The 16,574-nt window shown below is 40.4% G+C and overlaps 1 protein-coding gene across 1 annotated transcript in view; it reads left to right on the top strand.

Moving 5' to 3' along the window:
* Positions 1-369: 369 nt before the first annotated feature.
* srgap3 (SLIT-ROBO Rho GTPase activating protein 3) overlaps positions 370-16,574 on the top strand; it is a 63,847-nt gene continuing 47,642 nt past the window's right edge. Inside the window, exon 1 of the mRNA XM_014968034.2 lies at positions 370-1,010. Within this exon, the coding sequence (XP_014823520.2) occupies positions 947-1,010 (64 nt within the window). The 5' untranslated portion in view covers positions 370-946. The remainder of the gene's footprint in view (positions 1,011-16,574) is intronic.

The raw sequence follows: 16,574 nt of genomic DNA, 5'->3' as shown, positions 1-16,574 counted from the left end.
TTGTGTCGCTTCATCATGTGAATTCCCTCCCCTCAAAGTCCCCTTTAAATCTGTAGTTTGTAATGCTTGGGACAATAAATGCAAGGTTTCCATGGCAGTGAAGAGCACAGAGAAAGCTTTTACTCAACCATCTAGGATAATTAATGTTATTGTTACATTTAATTACACTAATTGCCCAATGCAGGGATGTTTGAGGGGGGGGGGGGGGGGGCACTCGCAGTTAGTCAAAGGGTGACAAATGCATGTGAAAGTGGTGCATATGACCAGGGGAGGCTTCAGGAAATCGGTGGTAAGTCATAATGTTATGTCCTCTGAAGTGATGCAAATGCGTGCGTGGGTGCAGGAGGGGAGAGGGCGCGGGGAGGAGAGGGGAAGGGGAGCTGGTTGGCAATGCAAGGAGGCTCACGTGATGATCTTTTAAAATTCCTGTTTCCCTGCAGCGCAGTTTGTCAGCCTCATCTGTGTGTGTGTGTGTGCGTGTGTGTGTGTGTGTGTGTGTGTTGTCTCGCTGCTCGTACGCATGTCTGATGATTCGTGCCACAGAAGGACCTGCCTGACTGCCTGAGACCTTCTAGCTCCGCTCATCCTCCTCATCATGTTCTTGTTGAAGTCGGAAGCTCTTTTTGTTTTTCCCGCTGAAAGCCTTTAAGTGGACTCGAAGCAGGAGGAGAAAGCAGGAAAACAAACAAACAAACAAACAGAAACATGCAGTATTGACTGGACCGATGATCAAGTGCTGTGTGTACACTGATTTCAGGACTGCAGGACTACAATAGCGAAAAGCCCTCCTTTGCCTTTTTAGAGGCCACAAGAAGGGGGGTTAAAATAAAAAAAGGAAAAGAGAAAAACGGAGGAAACGCGCCGCAGTCCTGCAAGTCGGAGGGGGAGATCGACACCGAAGAGAGTCCTCGATCATCGGGGGTCTCACCCTGAAGCCTGAGGAGCCATGTCATCCACGAAAACCAAGAAGGATAAGGAGATCATAGCGGAGTACGAGACCCAAGTGAAAGGTGCGTGAGGAATCCGGTGTTACTGAGTCCTCGCTCGGTGCTTTCTAATGACGGGCTGAAGTGGCACCACCTTTGTACTGTAAAGCGCTGACAGACCGCTCCAGCAGTCAGGTGACAGGTAATCCGCGACAGCCACTGAATTCGCTGGCATGCCTTAAGAGTGCAAAAAAAAAAAAAAAAAAAAAAAAAATCGTAGCTATATTTCCATGTCTCCTTCTCCTTTCACTAATTCACCATCAGCCGGTGGGGTGGACGTGTGCATGTGGGTTGAAGGTGGCTTTGCACGCTTTGTTGCTGGGTGAAATGATCCCTGTGTGGAAATGACTGCAGGATGGTGGTCTGGTTTGCGATCTTTTCTTCTGTCAGTCTGGATTTGGCTTGCTGTTTTTGCTTGATGGAAAAATTGGGGCAAACAAATTAAATGCACACATGCAGTGACATAAAATGCTAATTATTGCAATCATAATGGATGGCTGGTTCCTTCCCATGAATCCCATTTGCTTGGGTTACCTCCACCCTCAGCCTTTGACACATTTATGCTCCCACAATAAGCTGATGCATCATCAGTTCTCCATGGGTATCAAAGCAAACCAAGGTTTAGCACAGTAACTGTTTCAAAATGGACAACATTTTCCACCATCCCTGCAGCGACTGATATTTCCTTTGGCTGTATCATTGCCCCTACACTGTTTGTTACTGCACATTGCCAGCCAGCTGGCTGAAAATAAGCCAACTACACATTATCTTCAGTTGCAAGAAGACATTATATTCACTGTTTGGAAACATCGCGTGTTAAAAAAACATCAGCCGTTATAGGGTCAAGAAAAAAGGAATGCCTGTTTATATTTATTCAGGGACGCTCCATAAAGTTAGTGTAAGTCTTAAAAAGTTATGGATTAAAAATTTCTGCTGGTCACATGGCTGAAAGCAAAGCGGCTACACACTGTTATTTAACTTTGGGTTCAGTAAGCGATAAACACATATAAACACACATGAACACATTTTACTACCTTGTTCATGTTATATGATGGAACAATTTGACTTTCCAGCTCGGTTTTTACTTGTTCCGCTCGATTATAATATCACTTCATTGCTCCGTCTGGGATTTCTGCCACTGAAAAGCATTGTGAAACGTTATAATATTATTTGCCCTTAGCACTTGAAAACTATTGCTTCGTGTAAATTTATTGTTTTTTTTTCTTAATTCTTTGTATAAATGTTTACTACATTATCGTAACTCCGATAATCATGTCTTATATTTTTTAAGGTTTTGCTGCTTTTTAAATCATGTGTAAATAACAGGATCAAGTCAAGTCAATTCATGTTTATTTGTAAAGCACATTTCAGCAGCAGCAGGGAAGTTCAAGGTGCTTTGGAAGTTTTATTATTTATTTCTTTACTCACGTTTAGTAAGATTCTCAACCAGCCCATACCTGTACTGGAATGCCAAAACTGGACATTACGGTGGTCATTGTGGCATTAAACTTATGCTAACTGAGAAAACATTTACATTTTTGAGTGGATTTGCGAGAACAACTTCGATCACCTCTTGCAAGTGTTCCTCTTAAACAAATATTTAAAAATTTAAGGGTCGAGAGCTCTGCCCATTCACTCTCCACTGAAGCTATAACTGAGCCACCTTTCTTTGTGTTTTAAAAAAAAAAAAGAGATTTGTGTAAACGTGTCACTGCTCATCTATCCCGTCTTGCTTCCTGCCCTTCTGCAGGCCGTTTCTAGTGACTCAGGCGTCATTTATTCAGCTCAGATCCAGCGGTATTGTGGCTGAACTGCTCCCGTGTCACGTATCCGGGCCCCGCTTGCAGCCTCCTTTTTCGTTAGGCAGCACCCCTTCAAACCGCAGACGTTAATTCACGCAGACTGCTGCTTGTTTCTCATTCACAGCTGGCATGTTGTATACGGCCCGCGGGCACACAGAGCGCCCTTGCTCTCCACTGCCGCCACCTCACAAACACAAAGGCGACGTTACGAGCCGGAGCAGGCAGTGAGTGAGCCATAATGATATTCAGATTGGGAATTGCACCTGTCTCATTGTGAGTTATTACTTTATGGTTAATGTGCAGTCAACATGGCAGATGGGGCCATATCATCCGAGTGTCACTGATTAGGTCATAACAAGGCGGCGGGGGTGCTTTATTATATATGCGCTTTAATAGACAACTGACAGAAAAATAGCTGGTTTCAGCGATACAACAAAGGATAAAAAACTGTTAGTGCATTTGTCAGGGGCAAATAATAGACTTGTTCGAGTCCGCAAGCTTGCACATGACGTGAAATATAACCCTCTCCCCATATAGAGCTGCAAACCGCTGTGCTAAAATTTTAACCCCCTGCCACCGATGAATTCCTGACGACCCCCGAGACCGGCTGCGTAAGCAGAGACTCTTAAGGAGCCTGGGTGAGGGTGTCCACTTTGTTCAAGCTGTTCAGCTGGCTGATCTTTCATTTGCATGTCAATAGAGGAGGGCTCCAGGCCTGAACGGGGAGGGAGAGACAGAGTGGCTGAGGAGCCTGGACTCTGTTTTGTAGCTCACCACCATGTGGTTGCTGGACTGCGGCGCTGCCTCCTCCTTTTTGCCAAGTTTTACAGGAAGCTTGTGAAGTGGGCTAAACTAACAGCAGCTGCTTGACATTTACGATAAAATCTGTGTCTGTAAAGCTATGCTCCCTCATTATTATATACACATATGTGCTTTAAATGTTTTTAAAAAAATGGATAAGAAGTAGAGCTCGGTGATTTATCACTACGCTTTAAGCCTGAATAGTCAAACACCTAAATGTCTGTTTCAGCAGGACTTGTTTTATTCAACTGGTATGGTGTTTAGTTTTTTTCTTTTTCCTTTTGCTGCACTTTAAATTGACTTAATTAACTGCAGGATCTGTTGGCTGCGTTTCCTGAATCCCACACAGCAATTAATCACTGATTCTGTCCCCTGGATGGAGTTCAGTAAAACTTCACCCCTCCTGTTTTCATCTGCTGTTTTCACATAATAGTGTTTTTCTTATGGTGTTTTACATGCAAATGATGGAGTGATTCTGTTTTTTTTTATTGCTTCAGATTATTTAAAATCGCATTTACGTTCAATTAAATAATTTACACTGTCTTGCAAAAGTATCTATATCTGCGTTTTGATATTTTGCCATTTTACAGACATACAGTGTACATTCAATGTATTTTTTCAGAATTTATTTTGAATTACACCAACAACAAACAGAGCCTAGTCTCAAAAGAGAAGAAAAATGTGCTTAAAATGATGCTTAAATAAAACTGTAAGTTCATTAACAGTTTTATATTGATGCCTTTTCTCATTCGCCAAATAACTCAAGCTCAGTCATATTTAATTCAGTGTTTTTGATTTGATTTAGATCCAAACACATGAATGGGCTTTGATCTAAAGCATTCCTCGAAGTTGGGTTGTATGTTTGGACTTGTTATCCTGCTGGAAGGTGAACCTCGGTTCTCGGTTTTTCAACGAGGACTGTTTTGTACTTACCTCTGTCCATCTTCCCGTTAGCTCTGAGCAGCTTCCCTGTCACCACAGCTTGAAGCTGCTGCCATCATTTTTTATGAAGACGATGTGAAGATGATGGTGTGATCAGGGTGATACACCATCACCTGTGTCAGTTCTGCACCACACTTAGAATAGCATAAGCTGCCGTCCGAAGGTATTTGGTTGGATGGTATTCAATGTAGTAGTATGGAAGTAAAGGGGGTATACCATACTTTTTGAAAACCAAATATCGTTTTCCTGCAATTGTTTGCTATTTCCTGTTCATCCGAGACATAAAATCCCAATTAAATACGATGTTTGTGCTTGTAATTTGACAAAATGTGAGCTTACAGTTTTAAAATGATCTTATCCGGGCTACTTGTTCTTCCAAAGAACTACCTTGAGTTGGTAAATTAAGACATGAAACAACTCATGAAAAATTATCAGTGTCCTCCAGCTGTACAAAGTTATGAGACCTTAAGTCAAAAATGCACACTTCAAATGAACAGGAGGTAAAATTTTAATACCTCTGTGTTAAGGCTTCCTTTTGAACTTTTACTGCTTACATTTACAAAGAGAAGTAAAAAAAAAAAAAAACCCACAGAAAAGCAGTGTTTTTACACTCATAATGTTGCCATCATCATGTTTTACTGTGATAGTGTTTTCAGGGGGTGAGCATTATTCGCCTCTGCCACAGAAAGAGCATATCATGTATGTATCATGTAGCACTTCAGTCTAATCTGACCTTCTTCCACTTTATCCCTGACCTGTCTGCTGTTTCTGCTGGTCTTCATGATGCTATTTTGTCAGTTCAATAATTGTCTGACAAACCTCTGATGCCTTCACAGAATAACTGGCTTCAAACTGAGATTAAGTGACATGTAGGTACCAATAGGCAACATCAGAAGACATTTGGTTGCACAGGATTTTATTTATTAGTGTCGAAGTAAAGGGTCCCTTCAAAATAAATAAAAAAACAAACACAGTGTGTTTGATCTCCACATTTGTAGAAAGTTGAAAAATCTAGTTGTTTTTTTTCTACTTCAGCATTGTACGCTACATTGCGTTGTTCTGTCATACAAAGTGCATTAATTTGAAAATATTCCAGGGATGCTAATGCTTTTGGTAGTAACTTTGGTCCAGTGTTAGCTGAGCTCTGGGTTTTTGGTTAGTTGGTCGTTGAGGTCGTGCCAGGCAGCAGGAAGTTGCTGTGCAGGAACAGACAGAGAGCAGAGGAGTTGGTCACGCTGAGTCATTTAATGTGGATCCTCCGGCTTCCTGCTTGTTGGGCAAACCTGCTGCAGACTAAGTGAACATTGGCAAAGGAAATTTAATTAATTTGCTGTTAGGGCATTAATCTTGAGTGGGACAGCTTGTTTATTGTACGGCCCAATAAATTCACCTCCTCTCTGGGCTGCTTTGGTTTGTGTGAAACTGCAGTGAGTTATTAAAACATGACAAAGCTGGAGATTGGGGCATTGGTAAATCTGCTTCCTAATATTTCCATCTAAGTTATATGTTATTCTTCTTTTGCTTCTCTAAGCTTCATGTTTTTTTAATCTAAAAGTGTCAAGTGATAGCTAAGTGGAAGATGGGTAAGTCAGTTTTCAACATGCAAATAGGAACATGTTGTAAATGCAATGACTGGTTTGGGGTGGATTTCACCTCTCGTTGCAGAGACAGAAGGCTGCAGCAGGCAAAGCATAAACTTTAACGAGTTGCACTAAAACAGACTGGGGTCCAACTAATCTGTTAGACCCCATCAACAACTTCCCTCTTGCAATTTATTTCACGAATTCCCCAAGTTATTAAATAAAAAATTAATGTGGTGTTTGAACTTTTAAAATAAGCAGTGATAGGCGTTTTTGAAAGCGGTCTCAAATATTCACAGATTTTTGGCTATTAGCAATCATTCATGATGTTTTAGTCCTTTGAATAACAAGGTCCACTGTGTTAGTAATTGTTTACCAGAATGTGCCAGAAATTTATTAAATGCCCTAATAAATGTGCATCATACTCAAATCATCCATCATGATTTTAAGTAAAAAAAAGATTTATAATTATTTCGATAATTATTCAATTAATTCATAGTCCTGTGCTACAAATTAATTATGGTACATTTATTTTATCTGGAAGCCTTAATAGTCAGTGGACGGTGGTCCAATGGCTCCATGTAGTTGGTGTTTTTTAAATTGGTTTAGAGAAGACTGTAGCACCTAAAACATAAAATAATTAATGGGATTCTAATGTTTCATTCATTATTCATTTTTGTAGAGCAAATATACTAATATTTAACAAATTATTTATTACCTAAAAACTATCTAAGTTTTCAGCAGCACAGAAGTCGGTATCAGTCAGTGAAATACTGTCATTTATTTGTATTTATTGGACTTTTAAAAAAGGATTATATCAAGATGTCTTCATTCACTATTGAAGCCTTGATAACCTTTAAACATTTTGCAGAGGAGATAAAAATGTGAATTCAAATGTCGGCTTGCATAAATGTATTAATAACAACCAATAAATATGCACAGAAATCAACCAACCATACACGCCGCTAATGTATTCCGCTTTTTTCTTTCATCTTGTCATTTTTATGTAGTTTATTGTTTTAAACTTTAAACAGAGCAGACATAAAATCAAACATTACAAATACAAAGGGAGACCTAAATGTTTTCTTAGATGCATATGAAACAGTGTATCATGTCTCATCACTAGCGAACTGTTCATAATATCCTTTTACTTCACGCCGTATGTCATCCTGCTGCTAATATAAATAATAATAACGACCATTTACAGCAGGAAGGCTTCAAAAAATGTATTTAATGTTCAGTTTCCCTCCCGCACAGTGCAAAACTATGACTCTTAAGTTAATTAGTGTCTCTAAATTGCTCTCCGTGTAGGTGTGTGTGTGTGTGTGTGTGTTCACGGCTCTGTTGTGTGTCGTTCTGTTTCCCCGTAAAGAGTGTACCCCACCTCTTACCCAATTAAAGCTGGAGATAGCACCAGGCCCCCCACAACCCTGCAAGAAAAGCGGGTACAGACAATCAGCCAGCTGGTTGAAGCTTTGAAAAACCTAAAAATTGGCCTAGAAAATTCAGAGCGGAGCGTCTTTAAAATACACAACCTTATTTTACCTTTTACAAAACATTTTTGAGTTGTCATGCTCGTGTACGGTATCATCCAACTCTGTCTGTTTTGCTTCAGAGTTCAGAATCAGCTTTTATTTGGCGTCTCAAAGCTCAGTGTGATGAATGCAGCTGCGACTTGATTAACAGAGACGTTGTTCTGTCTGTTTCACAAGTTCTCTAGATATAATTAGCCTTTCAAGAAAATGCAGCTCTGTCGAGCGTTATTTATCATTTAACAGTGTTTGAATAGTTCCTCAATTCATGTGTTGGCATTAATGAAGCTAAGAAAGGCCTTTGAAAGCAGACAAACAGCTTCATTTTCATGGCTACTCAGTGCCAGTCAGTCCAAGTGTTCACTTCTCATTTGAGTCATTCAATTTGTTTAAAAAATATATATATCAGCATTTCCTGTAAAAGTGACCCTTTTAGCTCCAGTCCAGTAAGAGACTGCCTGTGTACTGGGAAACTGGAAATGGATCAGAGGCAGTTTGACATATTTTTCAGTTTAAACCTGTAATAGATTCGTAAAACCCAAAATTACTCTCTCTCCACTTCTCTTTTATTGCCACCACTGCATTTCTAAAGCGAGGAACCTGTATAAGTTTGATATTTGCATCAACACTGATGGTTATCTGCTCTTGTCTCTCTGTTTTACAGCCAGAAACGTATAGTAAAGCCAAAAAATAAACCTGTGAAAATGAGATTAACATGTCCACAACCTGAGTGACAAGAACGTTAGTGATAAAAATAGAGCGTCATTTAGAGTGTGTCTTAAAGGTGGACAGTTTTTCTAGGGAAGTTGAAAGGTAACTTTAAGCGGCCCTCAAAAAGGTTACAGTCAACGAGGACATCAGTGTCATCCTGATATTTAAACACAGACTCATTTCCTGTTAACACATTCTATATTTTAATCTTTCTGTCATACCTTAAAGGAGAGCAGCAGCTCCTTTACACCAACATCAACCAAATGCAAAAACGTTTTTTTTTTTTTATAAGCAATGGCGTGAACAAAAATGTCCAGTTTCAAATGAATCGACACTTGTTCCCGTTTATGTGCACAAGGTAAAGTTTGCACTGCAGCACAGGTGTTTGTTGCAGGAAATAAGCAAAAGCAATAGTTTAAGTTTTGATTAGCCATCGCTTCTGAAGTCGCTTGGTGATTAATAATCATCATAATGGAAGACACACTTTGACGTTGTAAAAAGTTAAATCAATATATCTGTGTGTGAGACATCTGCAGTTAAGTTCAAATGAAACCAAATTTACCCCCCACTGTGGCCGTTTACATGAAAACTGTCTTCAGCACAGCTAGCTGCTACACAAAGGTAGAAAAGTAGTCGTTAAAAATTGACGGCCAATCAGGCAGATGTTTTTTTTTTGTACTCGCCGTGTTCGTCGTTTTGTAACAGAGATGTTGCTGAGTATGGCTCACATTCGTGCCGCCAGCATTCCAAGGTCAAGGAGAAGAGAAAGTAACAGGCATTGCATTAGAAATGTGTAAAACTGTGTTTCCAAATGTGTCCATACATGGACTATAGGGGAATTATCGCTCCCCCCCTGCAAAGCGTGCTGCTCGGCAAGTCTGCTTTGACGCCAAAGGAGATTTTATTTCTCCCTCTTCTGTTTTCAGAAAATAAAACTGCCTGTGACAACACTACTTACTCATCTGTTCAAATTCAAATCTTCCGAGAGAACGTACAGGCACCGTAACCATAGCAACAGATACAACAAGAATGCTCAGCGAAAAAAGAAAATGCAGAAAGCCTCTCCAAGCTCGCCACCTGATGAAGCAATTAGTTAAGTGGTAATATTTCAAGCTCCAGAACTGCTGGATTAACTTTATCTTCGCATGTCCCACAGAAGACTTTAGATAATTAAACAGTCCACCTATTTGCAGCTCACAAATCCCTCTTGTACACTCCGGAGTATAGAAATAGGATCCAAAGTGGCACAGTCTAAGAGGCTCAAAACTGTGACATTTAAGAGGTTAACTCATATTTTATTTTAACTTTGATGGCGATTGCATTTGTTTGGCTAACGCATTTTAAATATGCTGCAACGGCGTCGATGTACAGCTTTGCGAACAGAGGTATGGAGTTAGAAAGATACTCAGATAATGTATCGTTTTCTGAAGTCAGAATATGATTCCCTGACTAAATTGAAGCCAGAAAATAAGTGGCACTACAGAGGCTTGACAAATGGCAATGGCGGTTCTGTCATCTTGGTCTTTTCCTTGTTTCAATTTTAGGCGAGGTGAAATCTTTTCTGCTTCTAGAACTTGTGCAAGTTGTTTCAAAGGCTCACACAAATAAAATATTTATTCGAACCCCTAAAACATTAGTTGTCTCTGTTCTACTGCATGCAAATTGGTATTTTATTCTAATTTAGCTCAATCAATGCTGTTCAGGGGAAAAGACTGTTTTACTGCTGTAATCAGATGCTGCTGCATTCTGATAAACTTAAATCGCGTCCAGCTCACCCCACCTCACTCAGCGTGCCACCTCTCCACGTCCACCAGATTTAACCCTTTCCTCCAATAGGCTTCTCCCCTGAGACTGGTTTACGCCCATGTTGCCATGGAGACACTTTGCAGCCTGGTCCTGCGTAGCCGGATGCTGGATACGGCAAATGATTGAAAGCCGGGTAGGTTTATGCCTGGATTTAACCATATATGGTGATGAAATGGCCCTCTTCAATGCGGCTTAACAGAGACAGACAAGCTTCCTGCCTTTTGCCTTTTTATTACCATTGCAGTCGATGCTATTTGTCTTGGTAGTATTCAATTTCAATACAAAGAGGATCTTTGAGGAGAGGCGAGCTTGGGGCAAGTCAAAATGATGCACAAGTCAATCTGATCTGTTGGGTTTTTTCTTTCAGTCTGGATTGATTTTTAGTTTAGTGGACAGAACATCCAGTGGAAAATCCAATAAACCAGCTGATAATTAGGAGGACCAACACAGAAACTGACGGCTGACATCTTGCTCTAAGACGCTCGACCGGTTCATCTCTTCCCAGCTATTGATTGGGCTCATCTAAAGTTCTCTTATCTTTGAGCACACGTGCCGCAGCAGCCTGGGCTAAAGAGAGAGACCCGGTTTGATGCAGACAGGCGAAGAACTCACAGCGACATCAGCTGCACGGCCCCATGAATCCAAAATTGTGCTAATCATTAGAGGATTAAAGCTGAACAGAGAAGCAGGGGGATTTGTTCAGCACGGGGACTTGTATTCTGAGACTAAGTATAAGGGGCAGACAGAGTGAACTGAGGTCTGGATAAGGGCTGCTTTCTTCTGTGCGTCTTCTTTTCACATAAATTTGGCTCTGAAGTGTAGAACCGAAATGCTGCAGAGCCGGAGTCGGGGATTAGGTTGGAGAAATTTGGCTTGTAGTTGCTTTTGTCTGTTTTTGTGTGCTCCTCTTGCTGCACGGTGACATTGTGACACTTTAAATGCTGATCCCATCCCGCAGTTACCTCCAAGGAGAAGGTACTCTGAAGATCAGGGTCACCCATTTTCAAAAATAATTGTGGACTTCTTTTTCAGTAATAAAATGCAAACATAATGCATGGTCGACTTAAAAGGCTAAGCAAAAATGAAATGGCTAAACAAAAGATTTGAGACATGAACAGATGCTGACACATTGTGAGCATAAATGGATTTTAACATGGTAAATATAAGGCTTCCATTTAAACCTTTGAGTCTGAATGTTTTAATAAAAAGCAGCAGATCATAGTGAAGTGGGAAAAAAAAAATTACTAATGTCTTTTATGAAAAAAAAATATATTGTGACATGGATTTGTATTCATTCCCTGTTAATTAACTTTCATTTAGATGAACTGCATCGAACCGGTTGTTGTCTGGTTTATCACAGCTCGTTAGGAAGTCGAGGTTGGTCAGAATGCCGTTCCCCTCCAGGGTCAGTGACCAACAATCACAGCCGAAAGGTGCTGGGCATTGAACCTCCGACCTTCACTAAGTCAGAGCGTTAACTGCCCCGCCGACACCACTCTCGAGGCAACTCCAGTAAGAACTTGAAAAGCACCGGAGCTCTGCATCTGGTAATAATTTTGGTGCCATTCTCTTGCTGGGGAGCCAACAGGAAGTCAGGCGGAGCAGCTAGAGGAAGTCTCGAATGCAGATGCTCTCAACCAGATGACTGTGCTACACAAAGACTGCAAAAGAAAAAAAAAAACGATCTCACTGCATATTTGAAAGGCTAACTAAGAATCACGTAAAAATGTGTCAGGCATCAGGTTAAGCTGTTGCAGTCAATCTCACTTAGATCTCGATACTTCAGACATTTAACAAAGGAGCTTTATTACATTTGAATCTTGTTTTATGAAATTTATTATAATTCCCCCCAGAATGTGGTTCAGCACAGGATTTTGCCTGGACGGGTCAAAGTTCATGCATGTCTGACATCCTGCTATTGTTTTTAGAGGTTTTCCTGTTACTGTCCTATGAGGATCCACGTGCTGATCGATGTACATAAAAAATTATCTTCATGGAGCAGGTGTAGATGATGATGATGATGATTAGGATTGTGATACTGTCACATGTAGGTGACACAGATGTTTTAAAGACCTAGATCTCATAATTTACTCACTATAAAACTATAATTTACATCTTTCCATGTGACACTTATTTAATTTCGGTGCAGAAAAGTTTTGCTTTACCATAAAATTATCTTTTGATTGCAAGTTTTAGTGAAAGTGTTACATTTGGTCATCCTGTTTAATCGTCCAGTTGACCCTGCATGCACTCTTCTGCTACAGTTTGTGAAAAAGTTTGGATGTCAAGGGTTTGACCACGGGATTATTGATTTTCTATTCACCGTCTCGTCTCAGATTCCCAGTCGCTAGTCAACGAATGCAGTCTGCTGCCACGTTGCCAATGAAATCGCTCGTAACACCTGAGGTGGTTCTGAAAAACCAGGGAGGAACTGCACAGGATCTTTAAGTAGAGCTGAATCTGGTCGGGGTGGACTGTGAAAGAACTGGCTAAAGACACGCCTGCGTAGAAGAAGCTTTTGTTTCCTGGGTCAGTCATCGCGGAGCAGGGTGGAGTACAGCTGCTGCTTCCACATCCATAACTTGCTGCAGAGATTTTAGATCCGTTCTTGCCTGGGAATCCCTGGTGATTCTCCAGACTGAGCTGGAGAGGAATGTCTGGGGTTTCACCTTGGTTCTGTTGCTTTCACAAACTGATCTCGGATAAGAAGAAAACAGCACATATTAGTGTTCAACAAAATTATTTTGCCTCATCACACCATCTCCTGTCATGAATGCAAAGTAGCATTGCAAATAATTTAGGAGTGTAATTAAAAAAAAATAAATAAAGATTTTGCAGACTTTTGTAAAAGTAACACTTATAGCAGAGTAAATGAACTGATTAGTATTAGATGTTGTTGGTGTGGGCAAAGCAGTGTTCATGCATTTTACACACAAAGACAAAAAAAAAAAAACTTTGCCGGGTTTCATGAATGCTCCATATAACACATTTATAGTATGGATTATGTTAAACATTAACAACATTCTAATTGCTGTTTCTTTTAAACCAATAGACTGCAGTTTATTTTAGATATCATGTTTGTGCTTGTGTACATAAGTGCTATTTTGGAGCAAGGAACCGGAAAACAAAATAAAATAGTTCTTTCATAATACACAAAGATGCTTTTCTCTCAGAAAAGATGCAATTCATGCTCAGCTACACCAGCAATCATCATAGTCTGTGTGGTGGCCTTGTTCTAATTAGGTTGTTACAAAGGTTGTGAAAGGAGAATTTATCCAGACAGAAGTGCGTCCCTCATTTGTGTGATCCCACTAGACTGTGAATCATATTTCAGATGGTCTTGCCCCCCACACACCCACCTCTGGTCGGCCTCTTGTCACATCCGTCCCTGTTTCTATTAAAGAAAAGAGCCCACACAAAAAACACAGCAGATGGCTGCATTGCTGTTTGGAGATGACAAGACCCAACAAAGCAGAAACATTAAAGGCGTAACGTAACTCGCGTTGACTTTGATGAGTCATGTTTATGGTTGATTGCCCAGATGATCCCTTTCCAAACTGGAGGTGTGAGGATTTTTCTGTCACTTATTTAATAGAATAATCAGAAGCACCATTTGAAATGCTAATCTTACACGAGCTGCTCCAGATGACCAAGTTATTTTAAGAAGAAATGCATGAATCAGAGATTTGTGGCAAATTTCCGATGGATTTTGGAAACGTTTGACCTGCTGATGTGAGATTAAGACTTTTTCAATTTACTAATTTAAATAAAAATTTTAAATAAAAATTTAAGAATATTTTATTTATCCAAAAAAACAAACAAACAAACAAACAAACAAACAAACAATGTGTTGGTGGACCTCTCATCGTCTAAGTTTCCAGTTACTAGGAACTATGAATAACAAGCTAGTTTTTGTAAATTATTTTCAAACTAAAAATAGATTTATATTAATTATAAAATGCAAACAGTTCTTTAAAAAAAAACACATCGGTCTCTCTGAAAAACTGAAAATGCACAAAATAGTTAAATCTTCAGGTATTTACACAGATTAAAAATAAAACCATGTCAAAACAAATAAAATGTCTAGTCCAGATAACTTTGATTTAAAAGAAATAACTATGATGCCACACTCCTTTATTAATTTGTTTTAACTACACAGGACAAATTAACAATTTCTCTCATTTAGGATTGTTAACAGTTTATCTTTATTAGCATAAATAACTTTCTCTGTGTGTATTCCCCATAGAGCAAGTGTAACATTTCAAAAAGACGACCAACTCTTTCTAATCCAACACTAACTAACTACAGGAGATTAACCCGGCAGCCAATATGAGACGTTTCTAATGTCTGCTGACGTCTTAAAGGCTCTCATGGTCGAACTGAAGTCTAACAATCAACCCTTGGTCACGTGGCTGCAGGACGTTCGCTTCTGCACACACTATTCAAGCTCCACACTGAGCCAAACTCCTGAAGCCTCTCTGCAAGTCAAGTAGTAGGAGCTGTTTTCCACATAAACAACCGCTGTGGAGTTTATAGTGAAAACTGATTTCGGCTCGTCTTCCTTATGCAGAGCCGCTAACTCCCTCAGTGACGCAGCGTGAATGGCCAGCTTGGACGCCACTGCTTCCTCTGGCTTCATGCTGCAGGCCTCACCCCTGCTGAAGGCAGCGGCGTGTTTGTTACCGCAGCAACAACTTGCTGTCCACCAGCTACGTTTTGGTATGATGGGGTCACTGACCTGAAGAAACGGTGCGATTTCTAGATTTCGATTAGTTGACTTCTGTCAAAATGAATCTGCCTTTATCTATAATTGACTTTGATTCGGATCAGCTGTATTGAATCCACATGATTTATCTGTCCTTTAATTCTTTGATTTTTTATTTTTTATTTTTATAGAAGTCCAATCTAATTTTACACTTCATTAAGATAATTCTTGTTGAAAATTGAAGAAGGCAGCCTAAGGCAGATTTACAAAATATCTTGTACGCAATAATGCAACCCGTCACTTTCACTGAATCTGAATTATTCTGACAGCTGCATTTACATTAGCCTTGTTGAATCTCCCTCTACTCGTTCATTTTCTTTGCAGAGACCATTAAGCAAAGCAGTAAATCTTCCTCCCCTGAATGGACAAAAAGAACGACAGAACCTGCTTTGATGGTGTTCAACAAGATAAACATGCATAATCAATTTAACCACTGACATACTTCCACAACATTTCTTCTCTTCAAAGACCGAACAGAAGCACAGAGGGGTCGCTCTCTTTGAATGAGCCGCAGCGAATGAGGCTTCTCGAATAGCTGGGGAATAATTCTCCGATTGCTCATGGTCTCTGAGAGCAACGGGCACACTTCTGTTGAGTGCGTGTGCGTGCGTGTGCGTGACCTATTTCTTTCTTCAATTGTGTCGTTTAAAAGTGAGAATGCAGCTTGTGGTTCAGAGTTGCCTTTTTAGAAAGAATGTTTTCAGAACTAAATCCTGTCACTCATGCATATCGGTGTCACGTTTTCCTCAGGCGGTCCTCTTTTGCTCGCTCGCTTCGCCTTTTCTCCTGGAAGAAAGAACACAAAACGGGGGGAAACACAACGGCGCGTCTGGCACCACGAGTCCTGAGAGTACCGGCGTAGTAAAGTGGTGTCTGGTTCCGAGCTTCCACTTTAAGCCCAGCTTTCAGCTCTTTGAGACGGTGGGAGAAAAGGAGGCCCCTGGATAAAGAGGAGGGCAGGAACAATGGTTAACCACAGAGTGGAGTTCAGCGTTTAGGGCTGAAGCCAGAGGCGGCACGACATCACAGAGGCTGCTGCTGCACAATGGCACCGTTTCCTCATCACATATCTATGATGAGGGCTTAGCTCTGACCAAATTGCACATGCAACAGCACAAAAACACAGTCTCTGTGGTTTTATCATTCGGCTAGCGGCTCCTCTGCCTGGCAAAAATCAGCCTTGTCTTTTTTTTTTTGTTGTTTTTTTTTTTAGGCTGTTACTTGCAGTGACTCACTCTGCAACAGAAGGGTGTCGCAACATGATGTGACTCTCATTACGAAGTTCAAGTTGCTTTTGGTGTTGTCGCACAATTTAAGGCAGACTTGTTAAAGACAAACATAGCACATGAAGGTGGAGTTTAGGGCACAAAGAATATTTGCAAACAAATAACCACTAAGCTGTTTTTTTTTTGTCTGTGTAAATCCGCTGCCTCACGGAGATATAAAAGGGAGAATTGAAAGAGGAAAAACAGTTAGTGCATGTATATTTCGTTTTCATACAGTTCTACTTGTACGTTTAATTTAGAAACCCAGATCAGATTGGAAACATTTCTCTTATCAGACCTGGAGGCTTCCTTCCTTCTGTGAAGTAACACCGTTCTGTTTCTGGTAGATCTGCCTCATCGTTCTCTTTTCTCTCTCCCTCTCTC

The sequence above is a fragment of the Poecilia mexicana genome, unplaced genomic scaffold, assembly GCF_051168715.1.
Source record: "Poecilia mexicana isolate PSO_F unplaced genomic scaffold, ASM5116871v1 scaffold_5, whole genome shotgun sequence".
Taxonomy (NCBI): Eukaryota; Metazoa; Chordata; class Actinopteri; order Cyprinodontiformes; family Poeciliidae; genus Poecilia; species Poecilia mexicana.
The sequence above is the reverse complement of the archived record's forward strand: the minus strand, read 5'-3'. Positions and strand labels throughout refer to the sequence as shown.